The sequence below is a fragment of the Anabrus simplex genome, chromosome 1 (assembly GCF_040414725.1).
Source record: "Anabrus simplex isolate iqAnaSimp1 chromosome 1, ASM4041472v1, whole genome shotgun sequence".
Lineage (NCBI taxonomy): Eukaryota > Metazoa > Arthropoda > Insecta > Orthoptera > Tettigoniidae > Anabrus > Anabrus simplex.
In genome coordinates this window covers 328,889,571-328,906,086 of record NC_090265.1, presented here as the reverse complement: position 1 = coordinate 328,906,086, position 16,516 = coordinate 328,889,571, and the positions used below count along the sequence as shown (strand labels likewise).

Below are 16,516 nucleotides of genomic sequence, written 5' to 3'. Positions count from 1 at the left end.
GAGACAATATATGTAGGAAATGCAATGAAGCAGAGGAATCAGCTGAACACATACTTTTCAAATGTGAGGAGCTGGGCAGAATCAGACTCTCCACTCTAGGACTACCAGGTGAAGAGAGAGAAAAAATCCGAGAAGACCCAGTAAGAACAACCTGCAGCTTTGTGAAGGGAGCAGGTATATCTAGGTGGGAATGAAGGAAAAACATGGTAGCAAAAGATCTTAGAGGTTGACGCTAATTAGGAACTAATATTTAGAGGCCCCATGAAGAAGGAGAAGACAATGTCGGTCCCATTACCGAAATTCAGACTTAATTTCAAACTGCCTTTATAGTTTAAAACAAAAGTATGTTACAGAGTAATTTAAAATCAAAATTTATTAGTGTCATAGTAGAACGTGTCTTCCAGAAAGTGAAGGGGTAGCTTTCGGCACTTTCACTCTCTTGCAACTATCTAGTTACTGCGTGCGATTAACCTTGATTCACAGTTCAAACCTTTCAAATGCCATGGAAAAAGAACTACAAGTATTTCCGAAATGTATCCAATGAGGTGCATTTACAATGTTCAAATAATGCACTTGGATAAATCAGTGACAAACATAACCTCATGCAACAAAAGAAAAGAGCACATGATTCAAAGACAAGGACAAACCCCCTTTCACTCACTTCGGTGTGTCTACAGTGTGCTTCATATTTGCTAGGTTCGAGTGAAATTGTACTTCTTTTGTATTCAGCATTTTGAGGAATGCCACATTATCAAGTAGCAGACAGCGTGCGGAGAAGCAGAATCCGCAAACAATGGCAATGCCAACAGTCAACGAAAAAGCGTGGCTCATATAATCAATTCGTATGCACCAAACAATATTGTCAGTGCCGATGAAACTGCATTCTTTTAAAGCCGAGCCCAAATGGACTTACAGTTTTAAAGGAGGGAAGTGCCAGCCGAGAAAAATCGTAGAAGAGTAGGGGTCATTGTACTGTGTTGCAATGCACACGGAAGCGAGAAACTTTGTTCCCTCGTCATAGGAAAATTTCATAAGCCACGATGTTGTAAGGGCGTCTGGTACTTTCCGTGCAAGTACAAGGCATCTAAAAAATGAAATAGTACAGTAATCCAAAAAATAAAGCATTTGCACAGGGGAGCCAGCTTAATTTGTCCTTGTCTTTGAATCGTGTTTTCTTTTATTTTGTTGCGTGAGGTTATGTTTGTCACTGATTTATCGATTATTTTGTTGCGTGAGGTTATGTTTGTCACTGATTTATCGAAGTGCATTATTTGTAAATGCACCTTGTTGGATGCATTTTGGAAATACCTGTAGTTCTTTTTCCATGGCATTTGAAAGGTTTGAACTGTGAATCAAGGTTAATTGCATGCAGTAACGGACCTTAGAATATTTTGTGACGCAACAAGGGTTGACACTTCTGAATTATGAGTTGGCGGTTAATTCAGAATCGTGTAATTCTAAGTCCGATTTTTTAGTCCCAACAACTTCGAATTAACAAAGTTTTACTGTATATATATTTGAGCCGATGGGGTGAGCTTTTTTAGCGAGTGGCATTGAACTAAGTGCGCTCTTGGAATTAAGATCTAAATGCTAGGTTCTTTCAGATTTCTTTTGTTTCATGTTTGAAGATAGCATAATATAGGCATGACAGACCAAGTCTCCTTCTGTACCATAGATAGATCAACTTTCAGGACTGTAGTGTTAATCAAGTGTAACAATGAATAAAATAAACTAATCATTACAAACTCCATTTAGCAGGATGACTTTCACTGAAAAAATAGATATAAAAAACTGGGCAGGTCACTTCTTAATTTAAACCTTCACCAGCAGACAAAAGATCAATGTTGCTGGATTTGTGGTACCAAAGAAGACAATTGCAGTTTTATCTTTTCCTGATGTGTTGTTCGGCAGAGATGCGAGCTGGCCGGTATTAGGGTCATAGGACACATGTGGTCTGAAATCCATGAATCATCAAAGTGACATATGGATGTTTTAAGCCTCTTATTTCTGGGCAAAATTAATGTTCATTGAAATTTCCACGATGGATACACGTTTGTATCTAAGAAAAAGGGTGGATGGACACATCACTCGTACAAGATTGGATATGAACGGTTTGGGGAAATCTAGCAGGATCCCTCCTTCTCGTGTTGGACACGTTTATTTTTTTGCTGGTATGTCATTGTTATGACATTACATGAATTGTACTTTTATTAGTTCATGTTTATTTCACTTCAGGTCGTACTGTCAGCTCGTAACAGGAAGAACATTTTCCAGTTTCGGTACTTCAAACCCACGTGTTCAACTTACCTGATGCATCCTTTTTGACTTTTCAGAAAAATCTCACGCCAGAATTTTACTCCCAAAGTCAATAACCGCAAACGAGTTGAACCAATTGTGTTTCTATTATATTATATTTGATGTATCTTTTAAATTTAAATGAATTTTAAATACTTTTTAAACACCTGAGTTCCTTGAAAAATTTACACATCTGAAGTTTTCGCCTGTATTTTTCGTCAAAAAAGTGTGTTAATTACACAAGAAAATATGGTATGTTGGAAGAATATATTTTTTATGTGTTTTCTTAAATGTGTAATATTTACATCATATATCAAGACCACAGTTTTCTTACAAGAACAAGTGATTCATGTGTGCAACTTTAAATACTCATATGATCATAGCATGTTGTATCAATGAGCAAAGACATACCAATGAGATATATTGGGTTTTGGTGACTGTCCTTTCCATTGGCTGATAATGGTCCAAAAGAAGGACCAAAACTAGTCCTAATAAAATAAGGAATAAATCAGTTAATAACGTAATTTAAGGTACTGAATATTAATAGTAAAACCGATGGCGACAAGAAAATGAGGTGTTCTAGGTAAGATGAGGAGTGAGGTAGTTTGCCACTGCTTTCCTCACTGGGCCAGAAAGTGCTATTGTAGCATGATTGGCCCTTCGAGCAACACCCTTCATAAAAATTAGACTTGTCATGCTCCAAATGTCATTATTCAGCATCACCCATACAATGGCAACTTCCATATTGTCACAGCCATGGATGAGACTGGGACTTTGATGAAAGCTACATTTTGCTCTGGCCTGTGCTAAGCGACGGATTAGAAAGTATTGTATCTATCAAGAAATGGCAGTCAATTGGTAAAATTACTTACCACCTTCTCCAGTGTTGGATTTGCCACCTACTTTGTTCATGGCTATTGCAAGAGTCTGATGGGCCTCCAATGAGATACTGCCAAAGCTCATTGCACCTGTAACATACAACAAAATCAATAAAATTAGATTTATCCCATCCATGAGGAAGAATTACAATTTAGATGTACTCTAAGTATCTTTAAATTACAGTAAAAAACAATAGATTCTCAACTCTTATCACTGTAGGGGGGGGGGGACCATGATAGTTGGGTCCTGTACTAAAAGGAAAAACTTGCTTCTTGTCTGGATTAACAAATCGTTTAATGAAGATTAAATTGAAATGAAAAGCTCTATGTAGACAACTCATCACAACTAATCATCATCATCATCATCATCATCATATTACAGTTCCAGTTTCCCAGGTATTGCTGGCGAACCTCTTCCATTCTGTCTTATTGAAATACGTTCTGTTGTTAATGATGTCCTCCAGTGTCCTCCTCAGATCTGCAATGTCGATCTTTACGATGTCCATCCAGTGGGCTCTTGGTCTTCCCACCATCCATTTCCCTGCCACATATCGCTGCAAGTACACATATGCTGTCCTTGTTGGCTCCATCCTCATTACATGCCCAAACCACCTCAGTCTGGACATGCTGATCCGATCTAACAATGATGTAACAATCCCAGCTTCCTTCCTAACCACATAATTCCTCAACCGTTAAAGAGCCGAAACCGGTACTAGTTTAACTATTTAAAATAAATTGTGTATTGATTGGTGGAAAAACACTTTTCTTACTATACTATTCTTTGCCTTCTCAATGTCAAGGAAAACCATAAACAGATCTTTACCTTTTTTCCAATATTTTTCAATTAACATATGGACACTAAAGATTAGATCTGTTGTGGACCTCTTAGGCCTGAAGCCATACTGTTCCCCTTCAAACTGTGCCTCTAAGATGACTCGCATTCTGCTCTCTAAGATTTTCTCAAGAATCTTAAGCCCATGAGAAAGGAGTGTTATTCCCCGGTAGTTGGAGCATTTTTGGCGATTTCCTTTCTTAAACAGGGGATAATGACACCATTGTTCCAATCACTAGGTATCTTGCCATCTTTCCAAACTGCATTGAGCACTGTGTAGCCACTGTAAACCCTGGACTCCTGCTGCTTTAATCATGCCCGTGCTGACTGATTCCTGGGGATTTCCCTTGCGACATCATCTTAAGGGCAGCTTCTGTTTCTGCCCATGTAATAGAAGGTACTTCTCTGCAGGTTTTAACAGCTGGTTCTTTTGTTCTTTGATCTGCTTCTGTCCTGTTCAATAGGTGATCAAAATGATTCCTCAGAACCTCTCTGATGTCCTCTTCTTTCCTGGCCAGATTTCTATTAGGATCCTCAACTGCTTTGATGGTTTCAACTGAATTCCTTTTGTTTTTGATCACTCAACAATAGTTTCATATTGCCTCTGCTGTCTTCCTTCAGTTTCTGAGTAAATTTCTCCCAGCACTTTATCTTCTTTACTCTCAATTTCTTGTCCCGAGAAACTTGCTCAAGGTCTCCGATCTTTCCCTCGTCCCTTACCTGTTCTGGCTTGGATTTCTATCTCGGTCGTTTTGTGCCATGTTCCTTTCCTTTACTGAGGATCTTACTCTTTCATTCCACCAGGGTGTCTTTTTCCCTTACTCTCGCACTTGTCTTCCCGCAAATCTGTATTGCTTCTTATCAACGTGTTTTTAAATCTTGTCCACTCTACCTCACCACTCTCCACTTCTTCCGTAGGCAGCAGTCCTCTTATATGGTCCTGATAGTCAGTCCTTTTTCCAATCTGTTGTAGTTCCCACACCTTAATCTTAGGTAATTTCCTGGTTGTTATCTTTGGTATATTAATGTCTTTCAGATCTGCTACTAATAACTGGTGATCGCTATTGGAGTTCTCACTTAGAATCACTTTGACATCAGTCACAAGTCTACTACTTTATGTGTAATGACATAGTCAATGACCATCTTGCTCTTTCCATCCCAGCTGTAATGGGTGATCTTGTGACTGACTCTTTTGTTGAACCGTTTTTTACTACCAAACCGTTTCTTATGCAGAAGTCTAGGAGATGTTCACCTTCTGAATTCCTTCTCCCATACCCATGTGGTCCCATCACCTTCTCATAGCCATTCCTGTCTGTTCCGAGCTGTGCGTTGAGGTCCCCGATGATGACTGCCCTCTTCACTGATAATCTCTTCTAGGCCTTCAAGAAACTTGTTCCTTTCATCTTGATTGCAACCCATCTGAGGGACATACACTTGCACCAATGTCAGCTTCTCTTTCCCAAGATGAACTGTTGCCTTTATTATCCTCTCAATGATGTACTCAATCTCTGTAATACCATCTAACTCTTTAAACAATATCCATCCTACTCCATTTCTCATCTCTCTGTTGTTACCATTCCAGTAGAGGGTATAGTTTTTCCTCAACTCTCTCTTCCCTTTACCTTTCCATTTAGTTCACTCAGTCCTAGGATTGATATTTTCCTTCTCTCCATGATATCCACTAACTCTTTACATTTCCCAGTTAAACTCAGTACGTTGATTGTTCCTATTCGAGTGTGTTGTCTTCTCCAGGGTTGTTGCACAATCGCAAGGCTTGGCCTATCTTCAGGCTGTAAGCAATCATATCTGGCATGGGTCTGTGGGTGCTGTTGTCTACTCCGAGTTCTTTGTTTGCATCCGAGGCTTGTATAAGAGTTGAAAGCGATTGCAATTACTCTCCAACTGACTTGCTAGGCCTAAGGTAACAGAACATTTTCTGTCAGGGTCATCTGCAAGGCAGCAGGTTCCAGTTGAATTCATGTGTCATTTTCTACACAATGGCTTCAACAAGCCCCCTAAGGGTGAACTTCTCTGCCCATAGCCATTGGTTCTCCCTTAGTTTGTCAAGTTTGGTAACAGCCGTCCAACCCCAGGCAGACAGTCTCAGGTAGTACCGTCTACTGTCGCATACAGTAGCAGGATGTACCTGACCTGACGATCAAATAACGGCTAATAAATTGAATCACATTACCAGAACATTTAAGAAACAATTCTGATATACATTTTTATTTATTATTTCCTATGAAGTCACAGCTGTAAAATCAAGAATTTGGGGCATTCTACTTTAAGACAAGAGCTTCCATTACCCTCAATAAAATAAAACCCTACCCTACTGTTCAGAGGAAAACTGTTTCAAGAACATGTGCTGATATCAAAAATAAGGAATCCCAAACCAACCAAATGGCAAGATCAATAGAAAAATTAATGTCAGAGTCAAGAGTTAACATTCACACTACTCTTCAGCAATCATACTACAAACTGAGGTATATTCAATTCTTGTTGCCATCAATGCTTTCACGGCCTGTACTTATAGACATGATATTGTATATGCTTTTGGGCTTGTGCCGTGTCAAGGAAATAAGGTGAAATTCTTAACGTTTCGCAGAAAACTGTGCTCTGCATCCTCAGAAGAATTCTCGACTGTTTACGAGAAAGGCTTCTTAAACAATGTCTATTCAATTCTTCTTTACGTAATTATCATAGCAGAAAAAAAAAAAAATATTGGAAAATATAGCTGATAAATGAATGATGAATTCTACTCTAGGCACGCCTAGTCTAATTTTTTACGTGGTAATTTTTAGAAAAATTTTACTTTAATTCTTCAGTTTTATAATGGACAAAAATGTACCTGTAGCAAATCTCTTCACAATTTCGGATGCAGGTTCTACCTCATTTATGTCAATGGGATTCTCAGTGGTTATCAGTTCCAACTGACCCCTCAAGGTACAAGCTCTCACACTCTCCATTGTAGACTCTCGGAACTTGTCATAAGCTGAAGTACTCTTATTCATAGCAGCTTCCTGGAAATAATGTGACCAATCAAATCACTAGAAAATTTAGAAAACAATTCTCATATTCATTTTTACCTATTATTTCCTACAAAGTCATAGCTATAAAATCATCAATGGTAAACTGAAGTCAACATGGCCAAGTTAACAATGGTAGAATGAAGACAAAGAAATGGATACATAGAAATTGAACATTGAAATATTTAAATACATCCTTATTTGTGAAATTTTACTCTAAGATGTGTGACACTACAAAAAGAGTACACTCCATCCCTTTTTCAGTTTCTGAATAGAAGGTTAGAATTTTAGACTCCTCAAACACAGACAATTTCATGAAGTATTATTCAATGATTCTGTATCCTGCCTTTAACACTGAATTCATGACCATATTAAATTTATATCTATATTTTCAGCTATTAGATAGTGCAGTAGTCGTTGGCTGTTACTCCTATCCTTTCTCCTGCTTACAATCCACCAGCACTCAATGGTGTTTGTGCTTGTATTTCTGATGACCAAACAAGCATCCACACAGATTGCACTCAATGGATGAGAAAGAAGACAGCGACATCTGATGGACTGTATGTACCTGTCCTTCAGCCTTTTCATGCCTGAGATGCTCTTACTCAAACAGTTCAACAGCAATACAGGTAGTTTGGTGCCAAAGCAAGCGATCCTTGGAAAGTGTATTCCAGGTTTGAAGTTTGATGATCGTGAGCTTCGTGGTTTGTTTACAAGACTTCAAAGGGGCACCGTGCCTGAGAAACGTTCAGCATACAGGAACTGGCGAGGAAACATTGTGTCGCTCATTCAGCATACACAGCCAGTCCACCACTGACGCTGATGGCCAATGATAAGAGTTTTTTTAAATTTATTTTTACACCCAAGCTTCAAGACTGCAAGACTGGAGATATGGTTCACCCATTTGATATGTAAGATAGATAGATAGAAGATTCTGTTAAAACGCTTTAGTTTCTTTATTTCACGGCAGTACAGGGTCCAGAATTCACATCCATACAGTAACATCATCGCAATTGCTTTACACTCCATGGATAGCTGACCAAATGCCACATGAGCAGCATGGAGTTTACAGGGTAAGAATGGTGGGGGAAGCCAAGACTGAATATGACAGTATAACACTGGATCCTCTTTTGTGGTGCTGAGGTGCATCATTTAGACAAGATGCTCCCAAAGTAAGAGAAGTGTTCTACCTGCTCAAGAATCATGTCTGAGAGACATTGAACTCTGCAAGACTAGTTCCTAAGGAAGATTGGGTAAGAATCTTGTTTTTCTGTGCAATAATGGTGAGGCCAAAACAATAATTGAAACCATTGACTGCTGCAGCTCCTCAGGTGTAAGAGCAGACGATTCAGAGTCATCAGTGTACTGCAGTTCAGTTATTCTGGTCACATGAATTATGCGACATAAACAAAGCCTTGTCAAGTTGAAGATACTTGCATCAAGCTGATAACCTTAAATTAATGCCAAAGCTGTTGGTACATGATGTATCAAAAAGCACAGCAGCCACATACAGAGCAAAGATCATTGGGACTAGTACACACACCTTGATCAATCCATGTATGATAGGAAAAGTATCAAAGATTTTTTTGTGATTGAGAACCTAACACTCAAACCAAACCAACAAAGCATTCATGGCAACCAAAGAACCTCAAAACACTGCCCACATAGCAGGCCTCTGAACAGAGTGAAAAGCCTTTCCCAGAAAATAAAACGCTTACAAGGAAACAGTGCACAATAGGGGAATCACAGATCTTACAAAAATTTTGCACACACGTTTAATGAGCCAAGAACAACACAACAGCCAAAACATTTCTTTTGATGCTCGTGGCAGAAACGTTGAAAGAACAATGTGGTTCTACACCAACTTCACCTAACAAAATGAGGACAAGGGCAAGTAGAACATTTTAAGTCACCGCTGTCAAAACAATATTGCACAGGATGCTCAAAGGCTCCTGGGTTTTTGGATGAGTACTGGTGTCTGTACCAAGCGTATTGACACGTGGGACAAAAAAGAGGAGACGACAGTTGGTTTGTCAGAGATTGAATTTTCAAGATGGTGTTTCTCTGCACCTAAACAACATCCAAATTCAATAACCGAACAGTGTCCGATAATCTACGTACAAAGCCTTTCCATACTGTACACCCATTTACGTCAGCTGTATACTGTAGATTTATGTCCAGAAAAGTAAGCCCAAATGAGCACATCTTTACTGGATGGTGTATTTTGCTTGAATACACTATTGAACCATTTGTTCACGTATATAGATCCTGTTTTTCTGGATTTAGCGCAACCAACTTTAATATTTACATGCAAAAACATGTTCTTTTCTACAGTCTTACCAAACACACCTTTCAACACTCTTAAATCATCATCATCATCATTTCCCTTTATCCAGCTGTATCCGGGTAGGGGCAAATATGGTTCCTCTCCACTTTCTTCGGTCTTTCCACCACTCCTCCTCCAACACTGTCCCAGTCCAGGTTTCTTTCTATAATGCTGCGTTGGATGGTATCCTTCCATCTCAATCGTGGTCGTCCACGGCCTCTCCTTCCTTCGATTTGCATTTCCATCACCTTTTTTGGCATTCTTTCGTCGCTCATTCGCTTTATGTGCCCAAACCATCTTAGTCGGCTCTTCTCTATTCTATCATTCATTTTTTCCACTCCAATTTCTTCCCGGATTTTCTCATTCCTTATTTTGTCTCTTCTACTCTTCTGTATCATACTCCTCAAGAATTTCATTTCGGCTGCCTGTATTCGACTCTCATCCTTCTTTGTCATTATCCAAGTTTCTGCTCCGTAAGTTGTTATGGGTACGTAATACATCTTGTACATAGTATCCTTTGCTTCCATTGGCACATCTTTGTCCCATAACATGTTTCTTACACTATGATAGAAACAACTTCCAACTTGAATCCTTTTACTAATCTCAGCATCCAGTCGAGCATTCTCCATTAATTCACTCCCCAGGTATTTAAACGTTTCCACTACTTCCAGGGGCTTGTCTGCAAGTCTAATCTGACCTTTCCCTTCTTTCTCCCCTCTAGTCATAACAAGAGTTTTACTCTTTTCTACACTTATTTTCAATCCACATTCTTCAATCTTCCCATTCACCACATTCAACCGTTCTTGAACCTTCCTGTCGTCTTCTCCCCAAATCACAATATCATCTGCAAATAACATCATGTTCATTTCTCTACCTCCATATGCTGCTTTTGCTGTTCTCATGATGTCATCCATTACTATTGTAAACAGGATTGGTGATAGAACACTTCTCTGTCTCAACCCACTAGTTATTTTGAACCAACTTGTCCTGCCAACTTGTGTTTGCACGCAACTACAACATTCCTTATACAATGCCATGATCATTTTTATTAATCCCTGTCCAATTCCTTTTTGCACCAGACTGTCCCAAACTTTCATCCTAGGGACACTGTCATATGCCTTTTCAATATCAATGAATGTCATTACCATATCATTCCCGTACTCCCAATGCTTTTCCATTAGTTGTCTCATAATGAATCAACACTCTTAAAGTGATGTATAAAAGCCCCATAACTTTGTGACTTGTAGTAACCGTCGGCATTAAGGTATAACTGTGTGGTGAACACCACAGACTGCACTGTGGCGATAACTGATCCTTCCCCTTTTAAAGTCAATGTCCATCCCAAACACATCTCGAGGCGGAACCCACTCTGATCACTGTCACAGGGCCATAGGATTCTATATAACAGATTTAACTTCTATGAATATCTCTGTTACCGCCATGGTTTCTACATCTTCGTTGGTTTTTTCGTTATTACAGATGTTATTTTCTGCAACACAATACCATTGCGCTTCATAAAGTTACTTACCCACATGTGGCATGCTTTAAAGCCCTAGCATTGTTCTTCATGAGCAACTTGCATAGCCCACTGCTGGATGGTCATATCATGAATAAATTGTTTCATCATTTTGATAGACAAATTAATTTTTTTTTTCTTTCTGGATAGTACTATTGCCCTCAATTTGTTGCGTCGCATTCCACTGTTCATTACATGCTTTTAGTACAATCCCCCCCCCCCGTTAACATGATAGAACTTTTGTTTCACTAACGAAAACTAAAGCGGGCCCCGCCTACCACTTCTCCTATGTTGAACAGCCTTCCTTTCATAGTCAATATCTATAAGTTCATCTGTAACATTTCCTGGATGGCTATCACCTTCTACCAAATATTTGTTATCAGGATCACATGCCATGCCATTTGAGACAAAAGTGAGACAACATGCTGTCTTTGTGAAAGTAATCATTATTGAAGCAGCTTCCAATGACGCCTGTAAATATTGGTATGTATGAAGTTAAACACAAGTTTTGAAACAGATGCAAACCAACAAAGAAATACATCCGTCAACATACCGTCAATAGCTTCCAGCGAATCATGTTCTTGAATACAGAGGCTTAATAATACATGTTCCATATTTTTCTTCCAAAGAAAACAGAAAAAATTCCTATGTTGCTTACCATTATGCAACATTAAAAAACCTTGTCTCATGCAATGACTGTATGCGTATGTCAGCGTGGCCTCAAATCAGCTGTTGGACAGTGCGAGTTTCAGGTAGAGTATGAAGTAGCAGCCTCTCGACGAGTGAACTCTGTATAGGGTGCAGTACTGCATAGCCGAGCGCAATAATTTAAACATATAGAGCTTTCTGTAGGTCGCACAAGTTAATTTCGGAAAGAAGTATTTGGGCCATTGTGTTTTCTTTGGCTCATTTAACATGTGTGCAAAATTTACATACGACCGGCAATCCCCTGGTACGTGCCCTTCCCTTGTAAGTGGAGGGGTTGCCATTGCTCTCCACCTTTTCCCTGGAGTTGCCGTGTACAGAAGACCATTTTTAATTGTACCTCTTGACACACGGAAACCACACCAAGACTCTGGAAGAATCTTCTGAAGGACAATCTGGAGACAGAATCCTTGCAAAAGTTTGCCCGCTAAAGACGGCAGGGATACACCGTAATTATTGCCACATATACTACAATCATCTTCTTGAATACGGTGAAGATTGTAAAATTCTTAAGACCACCACGTACTTGCAAAGTTTCCCAGATTAAGAATATCAGTGTGAAGAGCCTTGTATTAAAGGATAAACCTCCACACTGAATGAACTCCTTTGGAATGTTATCTGGTCCAAGTGCCATTCCCGGTTTCAGTTTGTTAGGAGCCTCTCAAAATTCTTGGTATCATGGTGGCATTACCATCCATGGCTGAGGGGGATGTTATGGCATGTCATGGAGGAAGTCCTCAGTTGTTGTAGAGTTGTGATTTAAAAGAGTGGAGAAGTACTTTTTCCAGCACTCCAAGATGTCCTCATTATTAGTAAAAGTGGTAGCATTTCAGGCTGATTTCAGAGTTCTTATTGAAGAATGAACAGGTCCATGGAACTCTAATCTCTGCATAGAAGCTCCCCGTGTCTCCGGCATCATAACTTTTGAAGTTCTCAAGCTTCTGTTGCTACAAGTTGTTCTTTATTTCCCTGATTTGAGTTGCATTTTCCATTTAAGATCTTGGAAATGGGCTTTCTTCAAGCTGGAGAAAGGATCTTGATGAAGCTTGCCGTTTGGGATAGATGAGGCTTACTTATGTAAAGTCATCCTCAAACCAGTCTTCCCTCTTCTCCCTTCTTCAAAACCAATAGCTGACTCAAGGAGAACAGTTCCAAGTCATCTGGATGCCAGCCACTCTGAGATCTTATTTTGGAATTATGTTTCAATGGATCGATCTGAAAGATTACGATGTCAAACTTCCTTCTGTACTTAATGAATGTAGCTTTTCGTGGCTCATTGTATTAACATGAAGAAATAAATGTGTAACTGGATTAAAGCCACTATATATATTTATTAAATAAAGCTGAGCTTTCTGCCAAAATGCATTGGCCTTCATCAGGGCATGTGAAGTTCTGCCTTCGACAGTGACCAAATAAAATTCTTCAAATGAACGTGGAAGTCGTGACGATACTATGCACGGCCTACCCCACTAACTGAACTCAAGGATCGTCTCACTGTGCTGTGGTGGTTGGGAGGGAAGTTACTGATTCACTGCCCTCTGTCGACAGTTTCTCGAGTGTGTCCCACTGTGCCTTGGTGGTATGTATTTCTGCAGTACAGGTCTCCATGTATTTGATAACTTGAAGCCGTCTTCCCTGTTGATGTTATTTTTTTTTTGCTATTTGCTTTACGTCGCACCGACACAGGTATGTCTTATGGCAACGATGGGATAGGAAAGGCCTAGGAATTGGAAGGAAGCAGCCGTGGCCTTAATTAAGGTAGAGCCCCGGCATTTGCCTGGTGTGATTGATGTTATTTGGGCGCAGCTCTATCTCTACGGCTTTCCTTACAAGTCGATCAAAGAAGTCTTTTACAGGTGCGATGACCTTGGCGTGGTCAAAGAGGATTTTATGGTCTGTACTGTAGAAATGTTCTGCTATGGCAGACTGGCTTATAGCATTCTCTGTGGAGGATGAAAGAGTGACATTCTTTACCGACCTGATGTGCTCTTTCACCCTGGTGCTAACAAGCCTTTTTGTCATGCCAATATATGAGCAACCACAACCACATGCAACTTCATACACGCCCGGTGTTTCAAGATGTGGTTTTTCTTCGACTGGTCGAAACAGGGATTTGAGCTTCCGGTCTGTGGTGAAAACTGGAATTATCTTCCTAGGAATACGCCCTATTCTGTCAGTTATACCTGCCACGTAAGGAAGAAATACTTTCTTCTTTTTACTGTAGTCATGGTTGGTACTATCCCTGTTAGGCTCCTTGATCTTCACAGCTTGTGCTATGTCTCCTGACGTATAGCCGTTTTTCTACATGGATGTTGCCAGTTCTCTTAATGCACTTGAGCGGTTATCGGCATCTGCAACGTTATTCACCCTAGTAAACAACATTCGAAGGAGAGATGCTTTCTGGCACGGGTGGTGATGTGAGGACTTACGAAGGTATTTTTCAGAATGTGCAAGTTTCTTGTACATTACATGGCCTAGTGTACCATCATTCTTCTTGTATACTAACACATCAAAAATATAGAACCGTTAGTACAGAACATACAGAAAGAAAGACTGAGATGGTTCAGACATGTAAGAAGAATGGGAAAGGAACGGGTACCAAGAAGGGAATTAGAAAGAGAAGTTAAGGGAAAGAGACCAGTTGGAAGACCGAGAAGATAGTGGATGGATCAGATCTGGAAGGACATTAGAGAAGCTGGATTGAATGTGGCGGAAGTAATAGAGCAGGAAAAGTGCAAGGACAGAAAGGAGTGGAGGAGGTTTGTTAACCACACCCGGGCGACTGGAGTGGGACACTGATGATGATGATGATTATAATTAACGCATGAAGAAAAAGTAATTTACCTTTGTGAACTTGATCTTACTGTTAATGGAATTTAGGTGCTCTAAAAATGAATTTAATGTTTCCCTTCCATGCGGCCAGACCGAAAATGTGTCATCCACGTAGCAATAGAAGCACTTAGGTTTCAATGGCGCTGTAGTTAATGCAGCAGACTCAGTGTTCCATAAAAATATTAGGAGCCACTGGTGACAAGAGGTGAACCCATTACTGCTCCTTCTGTCTGTTCATAATGATCCCCTTTGTAGTAGAAGTAAATAGATTTTTAACTGCTGCCAGATTGGTGAAGTCCTCAGACAGGTATTGTCTGATGTAAGCAAGCGTTTCTTCTACTGGTATATTAGTAAAAGGTGACGTAACATCAAAGCTTACCAGGATGTCACCTTCGGCCACTCGTAGCTGACGTAACTTCTGCAAGAAGTGTTTCGAATCTTTAACGTGATGTTCTGTCTTCCCTGTTTCTGGCTGTAACAGTGATGAAATATAGCGGGCTAACTCTTGGGTCGCAGAACCAATGCAAACCACCAGAATTAGATTATAACTGGTCATAGTAAATATGTCTGATAAAGAACTAAACAAGAACTCAACATCAGTGCTAAAGAAAGGTTTTAACTTCGCTGTGGCGCCGAGAAGAATCCCAGTAGAGAAGACAGTCTGTGGGATAGTGTATGCCATCAGAGATTTACCATTAAACACGGCAGAAGAAATTCATCAAGATGTATCTTACATGCTGAATAAAGCGAAGCCACCACGTCAAAACCTGACCAATGGTAAACTCGAAGAAGCTAATGTGTTTCGCAAAGACTAATAATTGTAATTCCGGCTGACAAGGGTAATGTTTCAGTCATCATGAATACAACTGATTATGAAACATAAATGAACAACGTACTAGAAGAAGAAACATAAGAAAATTAATACACAAGTCACTTGACTAGTGAAGAGATCAACACTTCCAGAACACTTGCAGAAGAACTCACTAAATTCAGACCCGGTACGTTCAGTCATTTATGGCCTCCCAAAAATACACAAGAATGATGTTCCACTAAGATCAATAGTGAGTGCCATTGGCTCTGCGACCCATGGAGTAGCCCTCCATATTCATCACTGTTACAGCCAGAAAATCACGTTAAAGATTCGAAACACTTCTTGCAGAAGTTGCGTGAGCTACGGGTGGACGAAGGTTACCTCCGGGTAGGCTTTGATGTTACATCACTTTTCACTAATCAACCAGTAGAACGCTTGCTTAAATCAGACAATACCTGTCTGAGGACTTGACCAATCTGGCAGTAGTTTGTTTAAAATCTACGTACTTCTACTACAAAAAGGATTATTACGAACAGACAGAAGAAGCAGCAATGGGTTCACCTCTGTCACCAGTGGCTGCTAATACTTTTATGGAACATAGAGTCTGCTGCATTATTACAGAGTCATTGCAACCTAAGTACTTCTATCGTTACGTGGATGACATTTTCGGTCTGGCCACATGGAAGGGAAACATTAAGCGAGTTCTTGGAGCATCTAAATTCCATTAACAGTAAGATCAAGTTCACAATGGAAGTAGAAAATGAAGGTGAATGACCTATTCTTGATGTGTTAGTATACGAGAAGAATGATGGTACACTAGACCATGCAATGTACAAGAAACCTACACATTCTGAAAAATAGCTTCATAGTCCTCGCATTACCACCCCTGCCAAAAAGCATCTCTCCTTCGAACGTTATTTACTACGATGAATAACGTTGCAGACGCTTGTACCGGGTGAGTTGGCCATGTGGTTAAGGGAACGCGGCTGTGCGCTTGCATCCGGGAGATAGTGGGTTCAAATCCCACTGTCGTTAGCCCTGAAGATGGTTTTCCGTGGTTTCCACGTTCGAAGAATTTCTTTGGTCACTGTCGGAGGCAGAACTTCACATGCCCTGATGAAGGCCAATGCAATTTGGCAGAAAGCTCGGCTTTATTAAATATATATATAGTGGCTTTAATCCTGTTACACATTTATTCCTTCTCACTTGACTGACACAGAGGCAATTTATGGTGGAAAGAGACTGGGCCATGTTGATTTAGCTCAGTAAATATCTCTATAGCAAGTATACCACCA

At 39.9% G+C, this 16,516-nt stretch overlaps 1 protein-coding gene across 1 annotated transcript in view; it reads right to left on the bottom strand.

Annotated features, from left to right (window-relative positions):
- Window positions 1-16,516, bottom strand: part of LOC136856759 (uncharacterized) — a 674,434-nt gene that overhangs the window by 193,054 nt on the left and 464,864 nt on the right. Inside the window, exons 21-22 of the mRNA XM_068224954.1 lie at window positions 6,854-7,025; window positions 3,168-3,263 (exon numbers count right to left, since the gene is read on the bottom strand). Of these exons, the coding sequence (XP_068081055.1) occupies window positions 3,168-3,263; window positions 6,854-7,025 (268 nt within the window). The remainder of the gene's footprint in view (window positions 1-3,167; window positions 3,264-6,853; window positions 7,026-16,516) is intronic.